The following is a 26,351-nucleotide window of genomic DNA, read 5'->3' as shown; positions in this document are numbered from 1 at the left end:
GCGGCGCCTCTGTGACGTCGCGAGGCGCCAGGGGCGCATTCACGACGTCACAGGCGCCGCGACACATTCGGACGCACAGCGTCTGATATGTAAAGATGGTGCCAGCCGTGTGGAACGGCCGGCGCCATACTGTACGGACAGAGTCCGTATTAGACCCAGGGGCGTCTAGAAGAGATGCCCCTTTTTTAAAATGGGACGTCCTGCGGACGTCCCAAGTGCCGGTTTGTAACCGGCCCATGTAACAGTTACTTTGTCAAGCCCACATTTCACTAGCTTGTTTGCAAGAATATTACGGGGAACCCTGTCAAAGGCCTTACTGAAATCAAGATATACTATGTATATCCACAGCATTCCCTTCATCTACGAAGCTAGTAATTTTATCAAAAAAAGTGATCAGGTTTGTCTGGCATGACTTGTTTCTCTGAAACCATGTTGACTTTTTGTGATTATGAAATTGTCTTGTAGATGTTCACAGACTCTCTCTGCCTCCAATTTAATCTAAAGGGTGGTGCAAACTACCTAAAAAATCTCACAATTCCCAAATATCACCTGGCATTTTCTAAAGTGAGATTTAATGTATTTCCATCTGCAGTATTGGAAGGTCATTTCCAACATGTTGAGCATAAAGATTGTCTGTGCCCATGTGGAGAAAGGTCTGTAGAATCCATATCTCATATATGTATGTCCTTATATATACTTTCTACAGGGATGACAGATTGAGATTAATAAAACCCTTATTAAATAAATTTCAGGGAAGATCTCACGGCTGGTATACCAGACTTTTACTAAAAGACACTGATAAAAAGGTTACAGAAGAGGTGGCAAAATTCTGTTTTGCAGCAATTAAGACCCGCAGGTCTATAGTAACTACTACAGCAGGAATAAATAACTGGTATTAGTAACAGTAAACGTCTTCTGACCCATTTTTACAGTGCACCAAATAATGAGAAAGAGCAGTATCTGTTTCATATAACAGGGCCTGCTTATGTTCTTAACTGATTAACAAGATGAAGAGCTAGAAGCTTTTTATTTTTAATTATATTTCTACTGACATTGTAAATTTATTTTTCACTATGCTTTTGTTGTGTTCAAACTGATTGTGGTTTTTTCCCCATTGTTGTTTTTAAGTTTTTGTATTGCCTGGAAGTCTGTTGACTGTAATAAAGGCTTTGTATTGTATTGACTCTCTGTTTAATGATCTGCTCCATAATTTTTCCTGGTATTGAGGTAAGACTAATAATAATTGTTGGGATCCTCTTTTTCCCCCTTTTTGAAGATGGGGACAATGTTTACCCTCCTCCAGTCTGCGGGGACTTCTCCTGTTCTCCAGGAGTTTTCAAGGATTATTGCCAATGGCTCTGATATTACATTTGCCAGTTCTTTTAATACTCTTGAATGTAGTACATCAGGTCCTGGAGAGTTATATTCATTTAGATTAACCAGATATTCCTGTACTATCTCTGCTTATTCTCTGCTGAAATTCCCCTATTCTGTCCTCTGCTCCATTATCCTCAGGTTGAGCACTCTTTGCCTTTTCTGAGAACACTGAGTCAAACAAAGTGGTGAGCAATTCTGCCTTTTCTCAGTCTTCTGTTAGCATTTTGCCATCTTCTCCACGCAGTGACCCTACCATTTCCCCTTTCCCTGCACTCTATGCTTTTGTCAAACATCACAGCAATTAATGTCAACAGCCCTTTTGCCACCCTTAGCCCTGCCTCCCCAAACTCCAACTGGTGCTTGGAACTGTGACAAAAAAATTAAACCCCCTTTCCTTTTTTTCTTCCTGATTAGAAATGGCATGAGTTTCTTGGAGAGATTCTCTTTATCACAGGAAGGGGTGTGTGGGCATGAAACATACGTAATTTGCAGCAGGAAATATTTCAGGTCCTTGAGTAGCCCTTACTTGAATTGGTATAGATGATGCCACCCTCCTTTGCTCCATCTGCTATTGAGAGATTCAAGGAGCACATTTAAGGAACAACAACTATTACTACAACAAAAATACATGCTTTTGATGAGCAATGCTGCCCTGTGAAGAATAGTGTATGAAGAATAGCATAGGATGTGAAATCAAAGGCTTTCATGGCCGGCATCCAAAGTTTTTTGTGGGTTTTTCAGGCTATGTGGCCATATTCTAGAAGAGTTTATTCCTGACGTTTCTCCAGCATCTGTAGCTGGCATCTTCAAGATGCCAGCCACAGATGCTGGAGAAACGTCAGGAATAAACTCTTCTAGAACATGACCACATAGCCTGAAAAACCCACAAAAAACAATAGCATAAGATACTTTTTGCTTGAAGAAGGGAAGACTGAGAAGGATATGATAGTTGAAGGGATATCATGTAGAAACAGAGCAAGACTGTTTTCTGTTGCTCCAGAGATTAGAGTATATGAACCAATTATTTTCAGTTGAATGAAAAGAGATTCCACCTAAACATCAGGAAGAATTTCTTGATAGTAAGAGTGGTTGGCAGAGGAGTGTACCGCCTTGCCTGATAGTGGACTATCCTTCATTGGAAGTCTTTAAACAGGGGATGAATGGCAATCTTTCTGATATAAATTCTATTTATTCAATTAGTCTACTTCAGTTGGACTAGGCTTTAGGGGGAGGATTTGGAAAATTTTATACACATGCACATTATCTCCAAAGTTTATTTATACGTGTGTGTGTGTGTGTGTGTGTGTGTGTACATGTATGTATTCAGGCACAAATAAACTTTGGGGGTAATTTATATGCACCAGGCATGCATGTAGTGCTGCACACATGAGGTCTTTAGTAAGTAGGATACTACTACTTAGTAAGTAGGATAACATTCCAGATAATGAATAAGCTAGAGAATGGACCACATCTACGGCAGAAGCTAAAACAAATTAGGCTAGGTAACAGAACATGAAGTGAGACTGCATGCACCATAAAAAAGATGCTCTGCACTCAGTGGAAGGAAAATATGCTGTAAGATACGTTCCCACAGCTATTTGCCAGGGACAATCCGATTAATCCTCTGACATCCCACTTTTTCAGTTGCTTTTAAAATGCCCCAGTTTCTCTCTTCTCCCATTTTCTCCTTTTGTCCTCAGCTTACTTTCATTGCTGCAAACTGAGTGCAAAGTGCAAAAGCAGTTTGCACTCAATTTACTCAGCAGGGCAGGGAAGAGAGCTGGGGTTGGATCTTGCTCCTCCCAGTAGATTCAGGCAAAAGTAACCTGCTGCAACCTCCCCTATCTTGTTTACTTAGTAATTACTTTTGCTTCCTTGATCACATTCTGATGTTGCCTGGCCATAATGTGAAATGTTGGAGAGTATCTTAGCCAATTCTAAAAAAAAAAAAAAAAATTGTGAAAAGAAAGCTAACCCAAGATGGCCAGACACCCTCTATTTCCAAGACATGTTTTACATTTCAGCGGTCTATCCAGGAGAAATTCCAAAATGTCCTCCATTTTGAGGAGGACTAAGAAGTGTGCACTGACATTTATCTTCATGTTTTTAGCTTTTATTTTGTAATGCCTTATGTTTTTCTTGACTGTCTGACATTTTGCAGTGCCTTGCCCTACTTTGCGATTAGGACATCTGGTCACCCTAAGCCAGTGATGGCAAACATTTTAGAGGCTGAGTGCCCAAACTGCAACCCAAAACCCACTTATTTATCACAAAGTGCCATGCCCCTTTGACTTTCTAGTAACAAATTCTGGCAAACTCTGTGCTAAGGTGATGGCATATGTGCCCACAGAGAGGGCTCTGAGTGCCACTTCTGACACTCGTGCCATAGGTTCACCACCACTGCTAAGCCAACCAGTCAATTAAGTGTTCTCAAGAACCTTCAACCATTCTAACTGTGTAAGGGATGCAAGACTGGGACAGTTAAGAAAGCAGTCAGGAAGAAAATCAATTCATTTGAAATGTGATGCTGGAGAAGATTGTTGAGGATACCATGGACAGCTAAGAAGTCAAACATGTGGGTGCTAGAACAGATCAAACCATAAATCTCTCTGGAAGCCAAGATGACTAGACTAAGGCTGTCATAGTTTGGCCATATCATGAGAAGGCGTGACTCATTGGAGAAAACAATAACACTAGAAGAAGTGGAGAGAAGCAGAAAGAGAGGAAGGCAGCATGCTAGTTGGATGGACTCTGTAAAAGAGGTCATGGGTATGAATTTGCAGGCACTGAGGAAAGCAGTGGAGGACAGGGAGTCTTGAAGATATCTCATCCACAGGATTGCCATATATCAAAATCGACTTGGGGGTAGATAACAACAACAAAAGGATATGGATGAGTAAGAGAATTATTATTTTACTTCAGAAGGATTTACTGGTTCTCCAAGATCTGTCACTTTCTTCCTGCTTTCATTGCCAAGCTAGTAGTACATTTTGCACTAGACAAATTGCTAGATTGTGTGTAATAATGCTCCCCCTTCCTCCTTTCCTCGTTCTCTGTTCCAGCCATCCCCATGTGAGACTTCCTAGGTATTAAGATCTTAGGGAAAGGCTGTTCTCTCCAGTCTAACAATTCATGGGGACATACATGGAAGGCTCAAGAGAGAGGCTTCTCAGTGTCTATTACAAACCTGTGGGTTTCCCCCTTGATGTTCTTCTATGATCAAAGGCAAAGAGCTTTTTATTCAGGTAGCCTTTAGTGACTAAGAAAGATTTTAATGGAATGGGGAGGATGCTGTATTTTGTTTTATTTTCCCCTAGTGTCCTTCTAAATTATTTGGGTTCGATAATTGTCTTATCATGACCATCTGTTTAATTGTGTTATAATATTATAGTTGGTATCCTGGTGGTTAGTTCTAACTTGAATAAACTGAATGAGTGAACTGTTGAAAGGTGAGTAATCCCAACTGATTCAGTGGCTCTACTCTGAACACCAAAGTAAAACTGACGCTGGGAGAGCTGGATTCAAATCCCTGCTCACCCATAAAAATCCACTGGGTGATCTTGGGAACATCACACTTCCTCAACCTCAGAGGAAGGCAATGGCAACCCCCCTCTGAACAAATCTTGGCAAGAAACCTTGATGTAATGGTCTGAGAGTTGGACAATGATTCTGGGAAAGCAGGGTTCACATACCTGCCCAGTCTTGGAAACCGACTGTCATAATTTCTCAGCCTCAAAGAAAGGCAATGACAAACCTCCTCTGAATAAATCTTGCTGAGGAAACCCTAGGAGAGAATCACCATTAGTCAAGGTTCATTTGAAGATGCATAAGAACAATTCTATTGTAGGAGGGGCTAACAGTAGAATTTAGGTTCATGTATTTTTCGCTGTATGTTTAAAAATCATGTTTTTAATCAATTTATGAGCTACTGCAATCCACAGCTCTCCCAGTGCTGGAAGAAATGTGGAATATAGAACTAACAGACCAACTGAGGAAGCAAAAGAAATTAAGAAAGTCCAGCTCTCATTACATTACAGGGCTGAGCAATATTTATATGCATGTATTTTCTTGCAAGGACATGCTGGAACCACCAGAGGGTGCTTGCATACTACTTAAAAGGCAGACTCTCAGGGTATTTTTTAAAACAACTGTGAAGACTTTGCATGCCACAGAAATCCAACAGTTTTGTTTTAGAATTATAGAATCTAGCTGGAATCTAGCTGGAAGGGACCATAAAGGGCATATAGTCCAATCCCCTGCTATGCAGGCATACAAAGTTATAGAAAACAAAGGAAGATATTCCTCCAAGCAGCATCTGTCAAATAAAACATGAACCAATCAGCCTTGGTTTTTAATAATAAGCTCTCTATAATAGAACTGTTTTTGTTGCTGTGTTGTGTCTTCAAGTCATTTCCAACTTATGGAAGCCCTAAGGCAACCCTAGCATTGGGTTTTCTTGCAGAATCTGTTCAGAGGAGGTTTTGCCATTGCCTTCCCCTGAGGCTGAGAGAGTGTGATTTGCCCAAGGTCACCCAGTGGGTTTCATGGCTGAGTGGGAATCGAACCATTGGGGGAAATGGTGGCTTCTAGCCAGGCAATGATTTTGGAGTGAAGCCTAAAGAGAGTGTGCACCTGTGGGTATGTGAGTTGGAAGGGAGAGCTCTGAAATCCCTGAAGAAAAAGGAGAGATACGAACAAGATTTTAAAACAAGCATCTTTCATATTTGCTCTGTGAGCTGGTTGTCATTATTTTCTCCATTGTAGCCATGTATACAGACAGCTTAGTCCAGTCTCAGAGATTTCATATAACAACAACAACAACAACAGTTCTTTGCTTGAGTGTGGCTGCATCCAGAGTTGTATTTCTGAAAACACAGTTTTGAACAGAAGTGTAATGTTTCCAGAAATTTTAAAGTCATGGGTCTGTTTGTCCCTCCGTCCCCCACATTTTTCTCTCTCTATAAAAAAAGAATTTTCAGAAAAATTGGGGGAAATGCAATATTAGCGCATTGGTGGTGGGCATTTCACCTCTAATTTTTCTGGCGTTCTTTCAGGCCTTTGTTTCCATAGTTCTGAATCAGTCCATAAGATATTTCCTCTGATCATACAGTTGACCTCTTGTCTTCTATCACTGTCCTCTTTCTTTGCTTACAAGGGAGCCCCAAAATATTTTCTCTTCTCTTATTTTGTTTTGGTTCATTTTATGCTGTTTTTTGGTCAAGGCACCCAAGGAAATTTAGCGTTTCTAGCATTAAACCAAAGAAATATCTAGTCAAGTTCTTCCAAAGACAAACTTGCTGTTCTTTCCACCATCCCATCTGACCTGTATCTGTCTTTGACTACAGTGGGCCCAGACCCACCCACCCCTGTGGATAACACAATCTGTGGATGCTCAAGTCCCATTAAATCCAATGGCATAATAAAATGGTATTCCTTATATAAAATGGCAAAATCAGGGTTTGCTTTTTGGAATGTATGTATTTTAAAAATATTTTCAAGCCGTGGATGCTTGAATCCATGGATAAAAAGTCAGTGGATACAGAGGGCTGGCTATACTGAGCATGCACCATGTTATCTGGGGGGGCTGGAGACTGTCATGCCAGTTGGGCACTATCCATGGTGCTGAAACTGTTTTAAAGCATTGGTGTCAGCATTTTGGAAAGTTCTTTTAAAGTCTGGAATAAAACCCAGAACAGATTGATTGAGCGACTTCCATGGCTACCACTGGCTGTGACCACCTTCACTGGGTCATAGAAGGGAATGAGGTTGCTGCCATTGACTTTTTAGATTATGATCACTGCTGTGAATCTCATGCTGATATTGCCCTCTTGAGTCTCAGCAGCCCCAGTTTGTCTCTATCTCTTTGAGCTTTGCCCACTTGAGTTCACTACCAGAGGGACTGATTTAGTTAATTGCTGTATATGAACTGATGCATATTCATGTGCACACAAGGGGTCATTAGCTGAAGGTGGAGGGTTGCATGGCATTAACAAATTCATGTAATTTTTTTCCCAAACATGAATTTATATATATAAAGGCTGTTTCCTTCTACCTTTTGCTGCTATAAAATATGATGTACAAATCTGTGTAATTTTGTAATTTCTATTTTGGTTTTCTGTTTACTTCTTTTTTTAAAAAACCATCTGTCCCACCGTATTGTATGTTTAAATTTTGGGTGCAATTATTTTCCTGTGTCAGATTTATATCACATTATCTATTATGTGCCACTGTGAGATATTTAGACAGAAAGCAACTTATAAATAGTTAAATAAATAAAATAAACAAGTAAGTTACTTTTTTACTATAACTCTTGGGGAGGAGGGCGTAAGAGGACAACCTCCAAGATATTTGGTTGCCAGAGACAGGGAACAAGATAATTCTTCTCCTTATTTCATACACAAAACCCAACTGGATTGGCAGCTGGACCTTACTTCTAGATTGGCAATGAGAGTATTTTCCACCATATCTGAAGGCAGAAGTCTGCAGTCACGTAGTTTGTGAAGTCAATACTTTGCTACTGCCTCCCAATAACTGCTACCTGCAAGCCATTTCTCCCTGTCTCTCTATCCATCTTTCCATCTCTCTTTCTCTTTGCATAATCACCCCAGTCCCACATCAGTAATCTGAAGATAATAACAGTTACCAACTTTACAGGGTAGTTATGATGAGAGTTGCTAAGATAACATTCATGCAGTGCACTGAACATTAGCATGCCATCAAGATTATGCATTTTATTAGCTGACCAAGGGTGACAGCTTTTCACTCATGGCTATATACATTCACAGGAAGGGGCCAGACAAGGGGAAAGATACTCAGGCCATCTAGTTGTTTCAGAAACATGTTCTCATTGTATGAAAATTGTGCATTAATGTGGCATCGCAGTTAGCCTAGGTTTCAGCTCTTTAGCTGTTGTGACTTCAGACAAGTCACACTCTCTTTGGGCAAACTTACCTCTGAAGATGATTGTGAGGGTCAAAATGGGGTCCCCCTATGTACAAAATGCTCACCCCTTGAGCACTTTGGACAAAAGGCAGAAGAGTTACATCAGACTGCTACTTACTACCATCCTAACTTACACCATAGAGTTCTAAGATTATCACACCAGGGCCAATAGCGCAACAATTGCACTATTTGAAGATAATGGAAGCATAGTGCTATAGCGATCTATATTTTCACAGAGTCGTGTAATCACATACTGACAAGATAAAAATCATAGAGAAATGCAATTTTATTCTGCATACATCCATTCTTGTATCACTATTACAGCATTATCGAATGTTTCACGCATGTGCCAGTTTGGTGCAACTGCACATGTTTGAAAGCATGCTTTTGTCCTGAACAGAACAAAATGAAATTGATAAAATTGATATATTTCAGAACATTATTTTTATACAGTTCAAAGAAAATTGTGTCCTACACCTCAAAATAACATAGAAATCCACCCCAAAACCAATCCTAGCAATGAAAAAGAATTGCATATACCTAAATGCACTCTGGGGAAAGGTCCTGGATTGCCCTGCAATAGCACGAATGAAACATTATTTGCTTCCACATCTTCGCTATTCATGCGGATTCTCCATGAATAAGAAGTTACAGGAACATTCCAGGTTGTTAACAGGAGAAGTACAGGATGAGTGTGACATTGTGTGAAAATCTTCACGCAATTGTGTAATCATGATGGGAGCATTCCATTTTTCTCCCATTTCTTATCCCAGTATGATAATCTCCTTAGTGAAGATTTTAAAAAGATATTTCTATGCATGCCAAGAAAATTGCTACTGTAGGCATTAGAGACTGTGAGCTAGGCCTGTTGTCTTTGTATTTTTCACACTCACAGCCCTGCTTCCCAGGGAACCTGCATACCTGACCTTTAAGCACTTTGGTGTTGAACCACTGTTTTGCAGTTTGGTGCAGAGCTGGAGGAACTGGAAAACCAAAGCCAATGGCTTGTCCCCCTCCACCCTCCCCATTGCCTCTTCCTTGTGTGTCCTGACCATTTTACAAGTGCAAAAGTCTGACGGCAAGGAACAGGGTATAGTTTAATGCCTGGGGGACCCAGGGGCAAGATGTACAATAGGCCACCATCAGTCAAGTCCAGGCCTAACGGTGGGACAGTAGCAGGAAGCTGGGAGCAAGCAGCATTGGCTGGAGGCCTAAGGAAAATGTGAAATGCCTGGTTGGGAGTCCCTACTGGAGACTGTCATAATAATTTTCCTGTAAACCACTGTAGAGGAAGCCAATGTGCTTTAGCAGTTTGAGTGCTGGACTGGTGGTGCCTCAACACTGTAGAAATAATGCAGTTTGAGACCTCTTTAACTGCCATGGGTCCATCCTATAGAATCCTGCAGGTGTAATTTTGTGAACCACCAGCACTCTTTGGCAAAGAAGGCTAAAGACTTTGTTAAACTACAAACCTAGGATTCCATAGGATGGAACAACAGCAATTAATATGGTGAGAAACTGTATTATTCTACAATGTAGATGTGCCCTTGGAGTCCCTAGAAATCTACTGGATGGGCAAATCAGACCCCCTTAGCCTATGAGGAAGGCAACATAAAACCTCCTCTGAATAAATCTGGACAAGGACACCTTAAGGCAGGGTCACCAGAAGGCACATAACAACAACAAAGCCACCCCAGGACTTTTCCAACTGATTTTTCATGCAATGAATGGATGCATTTTTCTCTGCCTTTTATGCCTTGCCACACTATCACTCTAGCTGAGGGCCTTGAGGAAATGATGGGATGCAAAGAGGAGTTTCATATGCCAACCACATCTGAAATGCACAGTTGGTAATGTCTTAGGCTGCTTCTAAGTGGTGGCTGCATTAGCCTCACAAGAAAGTATAATCTACTGTGTGTTTTCTGAACCTCAAGTTCTGGTCCTCCTCCTCCGTTCGTCAAGTTGAGGGGAAGGAATCTCAGGGTGAGAACATTGCCTTGAAAAGTCTGTTATATATTTTTGTTCATTTGTTAGACTCGAGTTTTCTTATTTGAATGACATACCCTGCACAGTGACAAATGTACAGTGCTTATGTCACCTGTAACTTCACCTTTGGCTGCTTCCACACTGAGGAATTAATACAGTTTGGCACCACTTTAACTGTCATGGCTCCATCCCATGGAATCCTGGGATCTGTAGTTCTGACACCAGAACTCTCTGAGAGAAAAGGCTAAATACCCCACAAAACTACAGATCCCAGAATTCCATAGCATTGAGTGATGGCACTTAAAGGGGTATCAAACTGCATTAATTATGCAGTGTACATGCAGCCTTCGTAACTTTGTCATGGCTTGCCCCCCCCCCCCCGGGTTGCCCCTAGGTCTCGGGTTTTGGCTCTGAAATCTCAGCCTGGGATAGGCTAACAATTCTCAAAATGCATTGTATATTATTTTGTTGTGATTTAATGTAAAGTTCCCACCTTTTGCTTGTTCAGCATCTACAGTATGTCCCTAAGGTTGCCCCTAGGACTCAAGTTTTGGTTCTGAAATTTCAGCCTGGGATAGGTTGGCAATCCTCAAACTACATTAGGTATTATTTACTTGTGTTTTAATGTTACATTCCCATCTCTTGCTTGTTCAGCATCAACAGTGTGTCCCTAAGGGGACCCCCTTGATCAAGGTCAGCGGGTCACCTCTTGACATAACATAAAAGTTTGACTCCTGGGAAGGTTATTCTACTGGCTTAGTTGATCATGAAAAAGTTCTAAGTTGCTCTAATGTTTACAGAGACTTTCAGGAGGGAATGATCAATCACTTTGAGTTTTTATAGATCATAGCGCACACACCCAAATGTACATAATCTGCAGATATATTAACAGCATTCCAGTAACAGAGACTTTACAACCTTAATGATATTGACACAACTCTGGGTGGATAGAGAAGGACTTTTAACAGACCCAAAGAAGGCCATCACTTTATGTGGGCAACTGTTCTCAGTTAGTTCCCCACCTAAAGGTCGGTTTATAAGGCTGGGATTATTGACACAAGAAAAGTATAACAGGACACATAGTGTTAGGCAAGGAAGAATTCAGAGGCTGGCTGTATCTTGATGTGATCAAAGGCCAAAAGTTCCTTTTCAGTGCAAAATGGGAGTAAGCCAAAGAGACTCTTCTATAACAACTGTTTTCAGTCCAAAATTATGCTTTAAATGTGTACTTCACCAAAACCTTCAGCCATGTGTCTAATTCTCCCTTTGTCACTTGACAATATGTGTCCAAGGATGATGGGTGGGAAGTAGGTAACCAACAGTTTATTGATATCAGAATCAATATTAGTTACATACCCTCCAAGTATCCTACTTTTGCAGGGCCAGACACAATTAATCTTATGTCATATCACTTTTTCAGCTGCTTTTAAAATGCCCCATTTTCTCTCCCCTCCTCCCACTTTATCCTCAGTTTATCTCAGTTGCTGCAAACTGAGTGCGAAATGCAAAAGTAGTGCAAAAAGAGGAGAGGCCCATCATAATTTGGGAGGCAATTATTCTCCAAAAGGCAGGGAGAACATATAGCACAGTTAGGACTCTGTCAGGTTTTAAGGCATGCATTTTGTTGTTTGTTTGTTTGTTTTTCTAGGAGTAAGAGATGAAATTAAACATTGTCATACTTGGTACTGATCCACTAAAACCAATGGTACTTGAATTTATCATGGCAATCTTCAATCCCATTTATTTCAGTGGGCCAGGAGTGTAATGAAATCTTGGCATTTGCAAGATTCTAGATAAAACTGGCTATGGTCTAATCTGCACTGTAGAAATAATGTCATTTGACACAGCTTTAATTGCCATGGCTCAATGCTACAGAATCCTGGGATTTGTAGTTTGTTGTGGCACCAGAACTCTTTGAAAGAGAAGGCTAAATATCTCACAAAGCCACAAACCCCAGAATTCCATAGCACTGAGACATGGCAGTTAAAGTGCTGTCAAACTGCATTATTTATGTAGTGCAGATTAGACCAAAGTCAGCATGGCGAGACAATACCTCGATGGGCCCATTCACACTACAGAATCATAGTGCTGTTATTCTAATTATTGCCAAGGCTGCATCCTATGGATTCCTGGGTCTAGAGGTCTGGTGAGACAGTGGAGTGCTGTGGCTGAGATTTCTAAATGTCCCTCCTTAAATTGTCAATACCAGGATTCCATAGGACAGAACCATGGCAGTTAAAGTGGTATCACAGCACTATAATTCTGCAGTATGAATGCACTCCACAACTTCCTCAAGAACTCTTGCATCCAGTAAGAGATGTCAAATGTGTTTCTTCCCCCTGCTCCCCACCATCATGGCTTCTGCAATTTGTGAAAAATATACATTGTGCAAAAGTTCTGTCTCTGTGCAAAACTAGTGCCCTTTTCCTTTTGTCAAATTGTGAAGGTATCGCAAGTTGTAAACTGATATGATTGTATTTCTGCTTCTTTTATAGTTTTTGTTTTCATTTTTTCCAAAATATGTAATATTGCAACAGCTTTGGACATTCAAGAAAATTTAACATGACATGAGAATGGATATCCACGGTTCCTACCTAAACAGCTTTTTTAAAAATAAAATAAAAACAATGTGATGCACCAGGAATTGTTTGTTGTTATATACTAACCAGAGTGTGCATGGCACATTTTATTTCTATAAAACTATTAAAACTATTACAAAATATTCAAAAATACATTTTAGTAAATTGACAGCGGTTATTTATCAGTTTATTAATCCAAAACATCCTTTCCCCCCCGCTCTGTACAAACTATTCTCCATTGTCACATAATAGCCAACATGTGCGCTTTTTAAAAAATATTTTCTCATAAATTTTCTTCTTCTTGATTTTTGAAGGTAAAAATAAGAGAGCTTCTTCTCCCCAGAGTTTTGCAAATAGATTCGGTTGTGTAACAGTCTTGAGTTCCAAGGGTACGGACAAAAGGAGTGGAAGTTATTTTCATACAAAGCAAAAATGTTTCAAAGACAACAAAAACAATACAGGAGATGACACTACATTTGATACTATTTAAATTAAAATAATATATTCTTGTAATTTACACTATTTCAAGAAAAAATAATAATGAAATGTGACTGTTAAGTATTGATCTCTCTCTCTCTCAGTCTCTCAATCTCTCAATCTCTCTCTCTATCTCTCTCTCTCTCTTTCTCAAAAAAAATTGAATTTACAATTCTGTGTATAAAAATATAATTTACGGATTCCCCCTCCCTCTTCCACAAGGAAAAGGTCTTTTGTTTGTTCCGAGACTCGCTGTTGGGAGACTGCAAAGCAATGGGATCAACGGGAAGGACAGGAGGGTTACTTTTGGAAAGTCAGGACACACATATGACACATAGAAAAATAGAACTCTGTGCAGTTTTGCTTGGCCTTGCAAAATAATTTTCTTCTCCCTGTGAGTGTACAGTTCACATGATAATAAATTATCCAAGAAACAATTTAAGGCTCTTGAAGGTTGGGTTCATATTCTTTAAAACATCTATTTCAAAATACCAAAGAAATAAATATCCAGGAGATGAGGACAACAAAACAAGGAAACAAACAGACCAAATATATATATATATATATATAAATCAAATAAAATATATATATATTTATAAACTAAAATGGCAATGGCAACCAAAAAAAAAAAAAACTTCCTGGGCTCTTCTTGTACCTTAAAGTCTACTTTGGACTGTCCTACTATTGTTTCAAAGTCTTTCTTATTTTTTCTTTCTTCATCTTAGTTCCCCCCCTCCCCAGTCTTATTATTTGATTCTTATGATGGGTCAAAGTGGAGTTTCGAATGCTACCTCCCTCAGCTGGCCATGCCCAGGGGGTGCATCATCTCAGAATCCAATAGCCAGCGGCCAAGGTGATAAAGGAGGCGAGAATACCAATGGACTCCACCTGGAGCATCTTCTGGTGCAGCAGCTGGAAAGAGAATTGGGGATGAGAGACCAGCAGGGTACAGCATGGCCAGGAGAGTGTGGGCAACTCGGAAAGGGGCAAATGCCCAGTGGGCCCAGCTATGCTCTTCAATGACGGCATAACAGGAAGCCAGCACCTGATTAATGAAGATGGTGCCCTGAGTGGTAAGAGGGGCATAAGCCCCCGAGGCCTCTTCCTGCAGGGACACCCGGTGCACAGCAGCCTGTAACAGTGTCTGACCCCCTTGGCCCAGCACATAGACATGTTGTCCTGGCTGCACCCGGCTGGCAAAAATGGGCTGTGGATGGGAATGGTTCTGCGGAGAGGCCACAAAGAGCAGGTGGGCAGCCGTGAGCAAGAGGCGCGTCCGGGGATGTCGGGTCTCGATCACGTAGAAGAGCTTGTGAACAGGTGGCTCTTCCCGGTCCAAGAAGGCGAGGAATTCACTGTAGAACAGGCGGCCCTGCACATCTGCCGCCAGCACCCGGTCGCCAGGATGGAGGTCTTTTACCAGCTTGGTGCCTCCTTGCTCCAAGTTCACCCAAGCAGTGCCAGGGAAGCAGCCGCCTGATTTGGCAGCCACCGAGTTTTCTGAATGGGAGAAAGGAAGAAAGAGAAGAAGTGGCATCAGAATACAGAAAAGATGAGGTAGCTGGAGAGAAATTTCTGTATGACAAATAAAGATGAAACCCAAAGGGACAAGAAATGTTTCACTTGACCCCATGTTATCTCACTTTCTATACCTCCTCCTCACAATTTCTGCAAGATCACACTCTGTCTCATTATGTCATCCTGTTGTGCATTTATCTACTTCTAACCCAGGTTACGAGAAGCAAGTGGAGAAGCATGCAGTATGATGACCAATCATGTCGTGCCAGTATGGCATAGAGCATTGGACTACAGCTCTGGAGAAAAGAGTTCAATTCCCTGCTTGGGCATGAAACCCACTTGATGGTCTTGGGCAAATCACATGCTCTCAGTCTCAGGGGAAGGCAATGGCAAAACCCCTCTGAACAAATCTTGCCCAGAAAACCCAATGATAAGTTTGTCTTAGGGTCGCCATAAGTTGGAAATGACTTGAAGGCACACAACAACAACAACTTCACAAGGAAGGGGGAATAATTCTTACAATCTCTAGTGAGCACTCTAATATATTAGTGTGTATTGCTTATTAGCAGGGGCTGGACAATCTTTGGCCTTCCAGGTGTTAAGATTGTAAATGCCACCAGACATAGCCAGCGTACCAAGTAGTGGGGATAATGGAAGTTACAGCCCCACAAAAGCTGGAGGGCCACATTTAGAACGCACCTATCTTTTTGTTGTTCTTGTTGCAGAGTTTGTTCAGAGAGGGTTTGCCATTGCCTTCCTCTGAGGCTGAGAGAGTATGACTTTCCTAAGGCCACCCAGTGTTCATGACCGAGGCGAGATTCAAATCCCGGTCTCCAGAGATCTAGCCCATTGCTCAAACTATTACACCACACCGGCTCCTTTTACCTTTTCTAAAAGTTATAATTCCAAGCTGAATATTATAAATTATAATTCCATGCTGAAATGGAGACGCTAATGGAAAGACACTATATTCCTGGCTCTGGTCCATGACTGCCCCTAGATCTCAATTCGTTAATTATCATCCTAATATGCTCCTATGTATATGGGGAAATCCAAGGCTTAATTTGAGCAGGGATCAGCCCAGGAACATGTTTTTAATGCCAGAGGAACATTTAAAGCAATAAAGGTGGGAATTCTCCGGAGCAGAAAGTGTCCTCTTCTTCCCAAGTAGGCATAGACTAAACATCTGAGTGTTGACTGTTCCTTTCATCTCCTTTTGTATTTAAATGTTCAGAGGCTGCAAGGAACAGAGGGAAATCCCAGCTGTGGTCCTGTTTACCTGTTTTTGGTTCCCTCCTGCTTCAGTTTTCATGGTCTAACCATTGATCTATAGCCCACTTTTTTTCCTTCTCATTGTTGCTATGAACCTTGGTAGGTGAAACAGGAGAATGGGTGGATCTGTCCCAGGCATCGAAATGGGATTGATCCACCATCATCTCCCACTCTGTGGTTAAAAGACCGACTTCCAGATTCAAGGGTGTAGCTTTGAGCCCTGCAACTATTCTTTAAAATAAAAAAAAAATATTAAATGCTGGGAAAATCCCTACCGTTGGCAACAGTGCCTGGCTGTGTGTATGTGCATTATAATAATGCCAGACGGAGGAGTTCTAGCAAGACATGCCTTTCCCAGGACAGGCTAGGAGGCTTTGAAATCTAATCTCCCTCCCCTCCCCTCTCCACTCATACATGTTTGTACACCTGCTGCCTTACCTATGAAGTTAGCACGCATCCCATTAGAATTAAAGGGATAGCAGGAAAAATGTTCAAGTGCTGTCTCTCAACTTCCTTTCTCCTTGGCCCAGATGCTTGTCATAAGTGGTTGCAAGGAAGAAATCAATACGGCATCCTTTCCACCCCATCCCCTCGCCTTAAAATATATTTATGTTAGTTTCACAGCTTGCACTGTTTGAGACTCCTGCCTTGGAACGGCAAGTTTAAGGTCAATAGAAAAGGTGGATTTAGGAGCACAGATTGGCTTAAACTGAAGCCAGTTTGGATTTTTCCTCCTTAGGCTGCATCTGCATTGGAGAAATAATCCAGTTTGACACTACTTTAGCTACTATGTCCCAGTGCTATGGAATTTGGGGAATTTGTGAGAAATCTAGCCTTCTTTGTCAGGGAGCTCTGGTGCCGCCACAAGCTGCAATTCCCAGAATTCCACAGCATTGAGCCATGACAGTTCAAGTAGTGTCAAACAGAGGTAGAGATGCAGCCTTAGGCAACTTAATATTTTCCCATCAATGTGTTAGAAACTGCATATACCCAAAGGTGTTGAACAAATGGTTGGCCTTGTCATTATTTTATCATGGAAGTTGAGGATGTGCAACTTTGGCGTGCACAAGGCAGGGGCAATATAAGAGGAAGGAGATGCATGTCTTGGTGGCCACAGAAACTGTTGTCATGGCAACACGGTTGCTAGGGAGAAGAGGGAACTTGTGCCCTTAGATGTGCTTCACACAGCAGACAAAAACTATACTCTTGCTAACTCTTACTATACTCTTAGACTTTTAATCTGGGCTGCATCTGCACTGCAGAAATAATCTGGTTTCACCCCATTTTAACTGCTATAGCTCAATGCAATGGAATTCTGGGCTCTGCTCTGGTGCCACCACAAACTACAATTCCCAGAATTCCATAGCATTGAAGCATGGCTGTTAAAGTTTTTTTCTGCGGTGTGGAGGCAGCCTTGGTTTATTAACTGCCTACTTTTTAAACAACTGAGAGAAGGCTAATAAAGCCAATGAAAAGTGTCTGTAGCAACTCTCTCACACATTCACACACACACCTGCAATGAAGGCCTAGTACGCCTAACCTCCCTTTTCTTCTCACCCTTCATAGCAGCCCCAGTGTCAAAATTTACATTGTATGCCCCTTGGGGCAGTGACTTATATGTATGTGTGTGTGTTTAAAGAATCTAATTGCTTTTATTATGTCTTTCTGGAAAGCCCCACGTTTCTGCATTGTGCTTCTTGTGTTGCTTGCTGCCCCAAAAGAATCAAGCAAGATTTCTATCAAAACAAAGTTCTTTATTTCAAGAAGCTTTCTTTCATCTCTTAACTCTTTGTGTCATTCCCACATGCTTCCCTGTGCTGTTGCGTTGAGTTGCTTCCTAGCAGCTGCTCTTTCAACCTGTGCCTTCCTTCTGGACCACTGCAGGTGCATTTACTCTGCACAGTTGTTGCAGTTTGGTCCCACTTTAATTGCTATGGCTCTGTCCTATAGAATCCTGGGATTTAAAAATTTGATAAGGTACTTGGAATTTCTCTGTGAGGGCTTTAGTTCAATGGTTAACAAACGTTGGTCCTCCAGTTGTTTTTGACTTCATTTCCCAGAAGCCTCAGCCAAGTTAGCCTTTGTTCAGAGATTCTGGAAACTGAAGCCCTAAACATCTGGAGGAACAAAGACGGAGAACCACTGTTCTAGCCAAGTTCCCTGAACTATAGATCACCATCAGAGGAAATGGTTTGAGGATTAAATCAATTTAATGCACTCAAGGTACCTAGATTATAGTTCAGAAGAATATCCAAACCACAAATCCCAGGATACCTTAATATGGAGCCATGACAAAGTAGCATCACATTGCACATAACAGCCTGAGTTGTACATTTCTCCTGCTAACCTTATCCTCCTACCTTGTTCCACAGAACCTGCTGTGAAGAACAAGAGGAGGAAATAAAAACTGGGAAATTTTAAAAGCAGTGGAAAAGTGGGATGGTAGGAGGTTAATCATGACCATTCCTATCAAATCATGACAGTTGAAGGGTATGGAATAGTTGTGGTCTGACTGGTGGAGGTACTCCCTGGACTGATGAAGTCCCAGATCTTCAAGGTTGTTGTGTGCCTTCAAGATGTTTTTGAGTTATGGAGACTGTAAGTTGAACCTATCACAGGATTTTCTTGGAAAGGTTTATAAAGAGACGATTTGGCTCTCAGGCTGAGGGAGTATGGCATGCCTAAGGTCACCCAGTGGGTTTTCATGGTCAAGTGAGGGTTTGGTCTTCCAGAGTCCTAGTCCAACACTCAAACCACTACACCATGCTGGCTCTCTATCTTCTAGGTTTGTTGTTGTGTATCTTGTTTCTAATATATGATGACTCTAAAGTAACAATATCATGGGGTTTTCTGGGGCGAAGAATGTGTTACCCACCCAAGGTCAACCAGTGGGTTTCCATGGCCCAACAGGGAATCAAACCCTTGTCTCCTGAGTCATAGTCATGCTCAAACCATACTCAGTGCTCAAAGTAAGTCTTCCCGGAAGTCAAGATTAATCAACTAGAGTTTCCACCATATTAATGGAATTCCCTTGCATTTTGTGGGGGAAATAAGGCTTTTTGCCCATTTGAAACAAAGGACCCAAGCTAAAGTGTGTGAAACTCTTGAACTCTTTCAGAAATGACAATGCCAAGAGGAAAGGAGAACAAAGAGGTCAATGGCATTTTGCTCCGTTCATGACCTGGGGCCTCAGTTCCTTCTCCTAGACTTTCTCAGATATTGCCTCTAATGTAATAAATAGACCAACTTCCTTGGACATATTTATTGCCTGAAACAATTTAACACCTCTCTCCAAGAGTCCAAACATACTGGGTGGGTCGCTGGCTCTACCCAGGAAGTTAAATAGCAGCGCTCAAACAAGGGCTGCTTGTCAAGCTCAAACAAGAAGCAGCTTTCAAATTCACATTCAAATTTGGGGTTTTTTTTCTTGCTAAATGCACAAGTACTCATATTCAGATCAAAAATCCTTTGAGGGCTTCTGGTGCATGTGGACATCCCAAATTCACCTGGGGTCAGCTATTCACTTTTTGAAGACGTAGCAGCTAGGAAAAGGCTGGGTCTTGCGATATGCAGACCCAGTGCCTCACAAAACAGAGGAGAAGCCTCAGCCTTGTGACTTCACAGCATGGCTATTGCTTCAGCCTGGCCCAAGATATTTTATTTAGCTGGCTTAGAAACTGGGCCAAATGGCAATCCCCTGAATCAAGGAAGATGCTATATAGGCCTAGGAAAAATATTTTGAGATGCATAGAAATACATTTCCACAAGCATCTCTCCTCTTCTCTGGCAACAATTACCAAACTCTGAGGATCCCTGACCATTGGTCATGCTGGCTGGGCCTTCTAGAAACTGAAATCTAAAAAATCCAGAGCCCAAAGGACTGAGCATGTAGATACTGTTGCAATTCACTCTATCATGAAACTGTTGTCTATGGGTCTGCATATTCTGCATATTGGGTCTGCATATTTTTATCCATGGTTATTGTTATGTGCCTTCAAATTGTTTCTAACCCTATGGCGACCCTATCACTGGGGTTTTTTTTGGCAAAGTTTGTTCAAAGTTTGCCTTCCTCTGAGGTTGAGAGAATGTGATTTGCACAAGGTCACCCAGTGGGTTTCCATGGCCAGGCTGGGATCCAAACCCTTATGTATTTATTTATCTACTTATTACTTACTATTATAATTTCTTATTACTTATTTACTTACAGATCCTGGTCTCCAGACTCAGCCAGTGCTCAGAGCACTACATCATGCTAGCTTTCTAAATACAGAATGACAATTGAATTTAACTGGTCTTATTGGCACTTCATGGCTATGGCATAATTGTTGTTGTTGGAGGTGGTGGTGTTCATTTCAGTAATTTCTGACTTATTGCAACCATAAAGAGAACCTATCATGGGTTTTATTGGCAAGATTTGTTCGGAGGGAGTCTGCCATTGCCTTCCTCTGAGTCAGTGTGACTTACCCTAGGTCACCCAGTGAGTTTTCATGAAGCAATGATTTGAACTGTAGAGGTGTATGCTCAAACCACTACACCACATTGGTTCTCTCCAGAGTGATTTACAGGGTAACTAGTATAACAGTCAACTGTTATTCTTCATTAATGTTGGTAGTGTTAGGAATGCATGCATTTGTAAGCCTGCAAACTGCCTTATGCATTCCTAAGATTTGTCCTAACATGAGCCATGAGAGCCTGAGTAGTATCATTCCCATTTTTAGGTACAGAACCTGAGTCAGAAGAACTAAAGAATCTTAATACAATTAAGAAATAGGTCCCCTTGGACTGTTTCACAAATGAGGATTTTTTTAAGGTGTACAGTTGAGTTTTTTGTGGGTTTTTCGGGCTATGTGGCCATGAAGATGCCATCTGAAGATGTCAGCCACAGACGCTGGTGAAACATCAGGAATAAACTCTTCTAGAACATGGCCAGATAGCCCAAAAAACCCTCAAGAAACTATGGATGTGGACCATGAAAGCCTTCGACTTCACATTGTACAACTGAGATTTTAAAGAATGCATCTAAACAGGCAATGTACAAACCCACCCAGTGGGTTTCCATGACTGAGCAGCAATTCTAGCTCTGGTCCGCTACACCACATTGGCTCTTAATAATAATATATCTAATGTATAAAAGTCAATTTAGAGGGTTGGACTACATGACCCTTGTGGTCCCTTCCAACCTATGATTCTGTGGTTTGTAGTTACATCTTAATGAGGACCATTAGCATAATGTCCCCAGGCTTTGTGGCAGAAATTAGTGATTCTGCTGTTCTCACCAAACATAAAATATCATAGCAGATAATTAGTACAAGTCCCCTGGTGCCAACAGCAAGATACAGTTGGCCCTCCATATTTGCAGATTTGACTTTTGCGGATATGATTATTCACGGATTTGATCAATATGTTATCTCTAGGAATCTCTAGGTCTTCCAGTGTGACTCTTCCAGAAGTTGATCACAGAATCACACAGGAGGACATAGAGGTTCCTAGAGAAAACACTCCTCTAGGCATTTTTAGAGCTTTGAGTGCAATTCTACAGTCAGCGTTTCCCAGATGGAGGACCTAGAGATTCCTAGAGATGCGTTCTCTTAGAAGAGTAGTTTTTTATTTGCCCCCCCCCCACACACACACATTTTCACAGGGGTCCTGTGCCCCTAACCCTAGCATATGTGGAGGGCACACTGTAGTTTGAAAAATGTTGAAACTCAGAAAAGTTAACTTTATTGAGTATAACTTCTACAGTACTTCAGGCAGCATAATGGCCTGCCAAGTTTTGTACCTGATTTTAATGGAGCCAGGAAGCTAGCCAATCCCCCTATACTGCTCATTCCTTACAGTGATACATATCATTTGATAGCCACCTATCTCCCCTGTCTTTTCTCGTTGTCCTTCAAATTGCCTCCTGCCTCTTCAGCCATCTCTTCCCAGACCCCATTTCCTCCTAAAAGCAAGTTGGGCAGAGACACCTTGGGCTTTGGACGATCACGTCCCCTCTGTGGCTTGCAGACCGAGCTATTAGAGTCGGAAAGCAAGCTTTGGAACTTGTCCTAATGCCTTTCTCAGGAAGGGCAGTGAAAGAACGCCCCAAACATAACAAGATGGTTATTGATTTGCCTAGCCATTTTTATCTTTTCTGCTTGGGAGTGGAAGACAGGAATGAACCAGGCAGAACAATCTCTTGGAGGGGTGGGGAAGGGGGAGCATGGCAGCTCATAAGCGACACTACCCTTTAGGAGGAAGCAAAGGACCCCTTCCTACAATGCCCAGCCCTCCCCTTTTGCCCAGCTTCAGCCTGGGCTTTGTTTGCCCACTCAGAGGGGATTGATGAATAGGTCCAGTTGTGCAGCAACTCTGCAAACATGCCAGCAAACTGGCGGAGGTGTGAAAATCTGCTCCTTTGAGCTGCTGGCCCTTCTTTGGGGCTCTCTAATTAAAATCCAATAAAGGGTCGGCACTGTCATTCTGATCTGTGTAATAAAGAGAGGCACTCTGAGAAGAGAGGAGACACTTCCAATTCTCCACCCCATCTCCCTCTCACCCCCTATTTGTTCAGGTGTGGGGGGGGGGTGATGTGAGGCCAATTCACACACATCCACTCCAAAAACACAGAGGGAGAGACCCCACAACCCTCCCACCCCCCACTCCAAGGCTTTCCGAGGCCTATTTGCACAGACCAGAAGCCTTTTCCAAAACACTCAAGATGTGTATTTGAATTTGAAATGGAAGGAGTTTGTTCTCAGTACCCTCATTCGCCCTCATTATCCCTGTCTCTCACTGCTCCTGCCCTCTTCTCCTTTGCCCTCCTGACAGCCATTCAAGCCTTGCAGGAGGGAAGTCGCCTCCTTCGCATTCCAATCTCCAGGATCATACTTTTTGCAAATAGAGATGGTGGCCTCAAAGAAGCAACCCTGCCTAGAACTGTTCGGTTTTTAATCTTCTCATTGGATTCTCAGGCATGAAACCAGAGCCTGGCCATTGGAAACCAGCTGGAAGGGATGGGATTCGAGGCATTGCTCAGGAAATCCACCGCGTACAGTCACACGACCTCGTCTGACATGTCCCACTGGCCCCCCAATGGTTCCCTTCCCTTCCCAAACGCCAGCTGTGCACTGCATGTTAATGCCTGGATTTGGCATCATGGCACCATTGGCTTCCTATGAAATACATCAGGTGGAATGAGAGTGGTCCCCAGTGTTTGGAGCAGAGTGCACTTGCACACCTAAGTTAGGAGTAACTATTGATAAAAGGGAAATGTAATGCTGGTTGTGAAGGAAAGTCAAGGCCCAAGCTTGAAAAGTGGCTTTTTTGAAAACATCTCCCAGAAAAGTGGCTTTTTGGACTATGAATACCATAGTTGTCTGGAGGATTCTGGGAGGTCTAGCCAAAAAATAACTTTTCAAAGCTCTGATGAAGGCCAGCTCTTAAAGTAGGAGTTTTTTGGGTATCATCAATGGAAATGTGAACTGGATCAACTCTTGCTAACCCTTCTACTCAATAATGATCATTTCCATTATTTCTACTGTATACTCTCCCACTGTCCTGATTTGGCAAGAACTATCCCAATTAACCCTTTGTCACTCCACTTTTCCAGCTGCTTTTAAAATGTCCCAGTTTCTCTCTCCTCCTCCCACTTTCCCCCATTGTCCTCAGCTTACTTCAGTTGATGCTAACTGAGTTCTAAGTGCAAAAGCAGTTTTCGCTGGAAGACAATGGCAAACCTCCTACAAATTAATGTTGAAAAAAGCTTAGGATAGGGTCAACAGACATTGGAGTTGAGTTGTAGACATATAATAACAATAGGGATGGGAGATTTCTATTTATATATTACATGTTTAGATGCATTCTTTAAAATATCATTTGTGTACCTTTTTAAAAAATCCTCATGTGTGAAACAGTCCAAGCGTACCTATTTCTTAAGATTTTGTGTTTTTTTGAGCCAATTTTCCTATCTATAAAATAGGAATGTTACTACTTAAACTCATATGGATAGAGGATAAATTATGTGGGAGAAATTAATTTAAAGAACTCATTTAGTGTAGTGGTTTGAATGGTGGACAAGGGCTCTGGAAGACCAGGGTTCGAATCCTGGATTAGCCATGGAACCCCACTAGTGACCTTGGTTAAGTGACACTCTCTCAGCCTCAAATAAATCTTGCCAAGGAAGCCCTGCGATATGTTTTCCTTAAGGTCACCATAAGTTTGGAAAAACTTGAAAGCACGCAACAACAATACCACAAAGTGCATACTTACAAGTGCACACATTCTCACTGCAACTGACATTAATGAGCAGTAACAGTTGACTGTTAAAGTAAATTACATGAAATTACTGTTTTTAAAAATCCGAAGGAATGAATTCTTGACTGATGTTATGACTCTATAAACTGTTTATAGCAGTATCATTTATTTCATGCTGACTTTGTTGGGGTTGTTCACAAGCTCTTTGTGTTAGATTAGAGTCAAGTTGAATTCTCTGGGAGAGGCAGCCTGCTATCCTCCAGGCCTTTTGGACTACAGCCCCCATAATCCTTTACTATGCTGGCTGGGGCTGGCAGGTACTCTGAAGAGTATTAGAAGTTGTCTACCCACAGTTTAAATTGCAAGATCCTATAACTGTACAGTCTACAGTACTAATTTCCAAACATCTATGTCTTCCAAATCATCATTCAATGGTCAGATATTATCTGTACCAATATGCGTTTCAAACTTGTTGTTTCGTAATATCATTTTTAAAAATTCAAAATTACAGAAGGAGGTGGAGTGGAGTTTAAAAGTTATTAGTTTAGCACTGTAATGGTTAATGGTATTACTTGCCTTGAATTTAATTGGTACAACTTCAGATATCAGTTGCCTTTTTAAAAATATACTTTAGAGATGATTTAAAAAAACAGCAGCATAAAACCAATAAATGTTCAGGAGACGGATCAAAATCCTGAGATACTGCTGATAATCAGATCTGGACAAAGATATTGTTTCGGTTCCATCCCATCTTCACATTTTATAATACTGTATTTTATAGTTTCATAAACCACTATTCAACAATCATTGAGTAGAAATTCTCTCTGCGTATCGAGATGGGGGGGGATAATTTATATATATCTAAAAAAATGTATAAATATTAATACAGAAGAATAGTTGTAGTTCCTTTATATAGAAATAACCGTCTTAAGCATTTATAATTAACCCATAGTTCTAGAGATTGTGCATATACACAAGATGGATGTTACAATTACCAACTCCTTCCATAGCCCTTCTGCCACCGAAAACTGAATTTAAAGAGGGGTGTCACTTTTTTTTAATCACACAGCTGTAGCAACAGGAGAAGGTGCACATGCTAAATTTTCCCCTTGCTCCTTCAGCTAATAAAGGCTTTTGACAGGAATGGATCTGGCAACCCCACCATTGCTTCTTTCCCAGTTGGCTTCTGCTTAGTACTGTGATTCTTCACATCCTTGAGAATGGGAGCAGGGGAGGGAGCATGACTACAAGATGTGTATCACCCTCCAGATGCTGCTAGATGGCAATTCCCAGCATTCCCCACCTCTGGCCAGGGATGATGGGAGTGGTGGTCCAACAAAATCTGGATAGCCATACTTTGCCCACCTCTACCATAGGATGAGACATGGCCAGGGGCCTTATTCTTCCAAAAGTAACCATCATGCTTTCAAGCCTCCGTAGACTGGCCCTGCATTCTTACCAGTTGACTTCAGTAAGATCTTTGTATACACTTGATTGATCCTACACAGTCTCTCATGCTGATATATTAGTAAATACAACTTGCATTTTACAAGAGAACTTTCTTGCAGCCACCTTAAGACCTGCCATGTCTGTTTAAAATATCTATAGGTTGAATGAAACCCATGGCTCCTGTCACCTACAGACACATTTTTCTTCCACTGCAATTCTCACTCTCTCAGACACACCTTCTCCAAGCAAAGTTCTCAAAGAAATATCAACACAGCAAGTAGATGGGTTCTCTGAGTGAATGGTTTTCAGTATCTCACTCTGTAATGCTAGAAATTTGAGAGCTGAAAGATAAATGCATGGGGGAAATAATTCTTATTTTGCTGGGAATGCCCTCTTTCCCCCCTGCCTCTGCACCCCTGTCCCAACCTCAGAAAATGTACCTGTTGATGAAATCTAGTTAGTATAAACCTGACCTGCCTCCCAGATTGGAATTCTCCATGAATTCTTGCAAATGGT

The 26,351-nt window shown here is 41.5% G+C and overlaps 1 protein-coding gene across 1 annotated transcript in view; it reads right to left on the bottom strand.

The window, feature by feature from the left end:
• Nucleotides 1-12,971: 12,971 nt before the first annotated feature.
• Nucleotides 12,972-26,351, bottom strand: part of SHH (sonic hedgehog signaling molecule) — a 29,330-nt gene continuing 15,950 nt past the window's right edge. The window contains exon 3 of the mRNA XM_089531449.1: nucleotides 12,972-14,861. Coding sequence (XP_089387575.1) covers nucleotides 14,158-14,861 — 704 coding nt within the window. The 3' untranslated portion in view covers nucleotides 12,972-14,157. The remainder of the gene's footprint in view (nucleotides 14,862-26,351) is intronic.

This window comes from Sceloporus occidentalis, unplaced genomic scaffold (assembly GCF_023333645.1).
Source record: "Sceloporus occidentalis isolate IW3139 unplaced genomic scaffold, rSceOcc1.0.p SCAF_7, whole genome shotgun sequence".
NCBI classification, from domain to species: Eukaryota; Metazoa; Chordata; class Lepidosauria; order Squamata; family Phrynosomatidae; genus Sceloporus; species Sceloporus occidentalis.
This window is presented reverse-complemented; position numbering and strand designations above follow the sequence as displayed.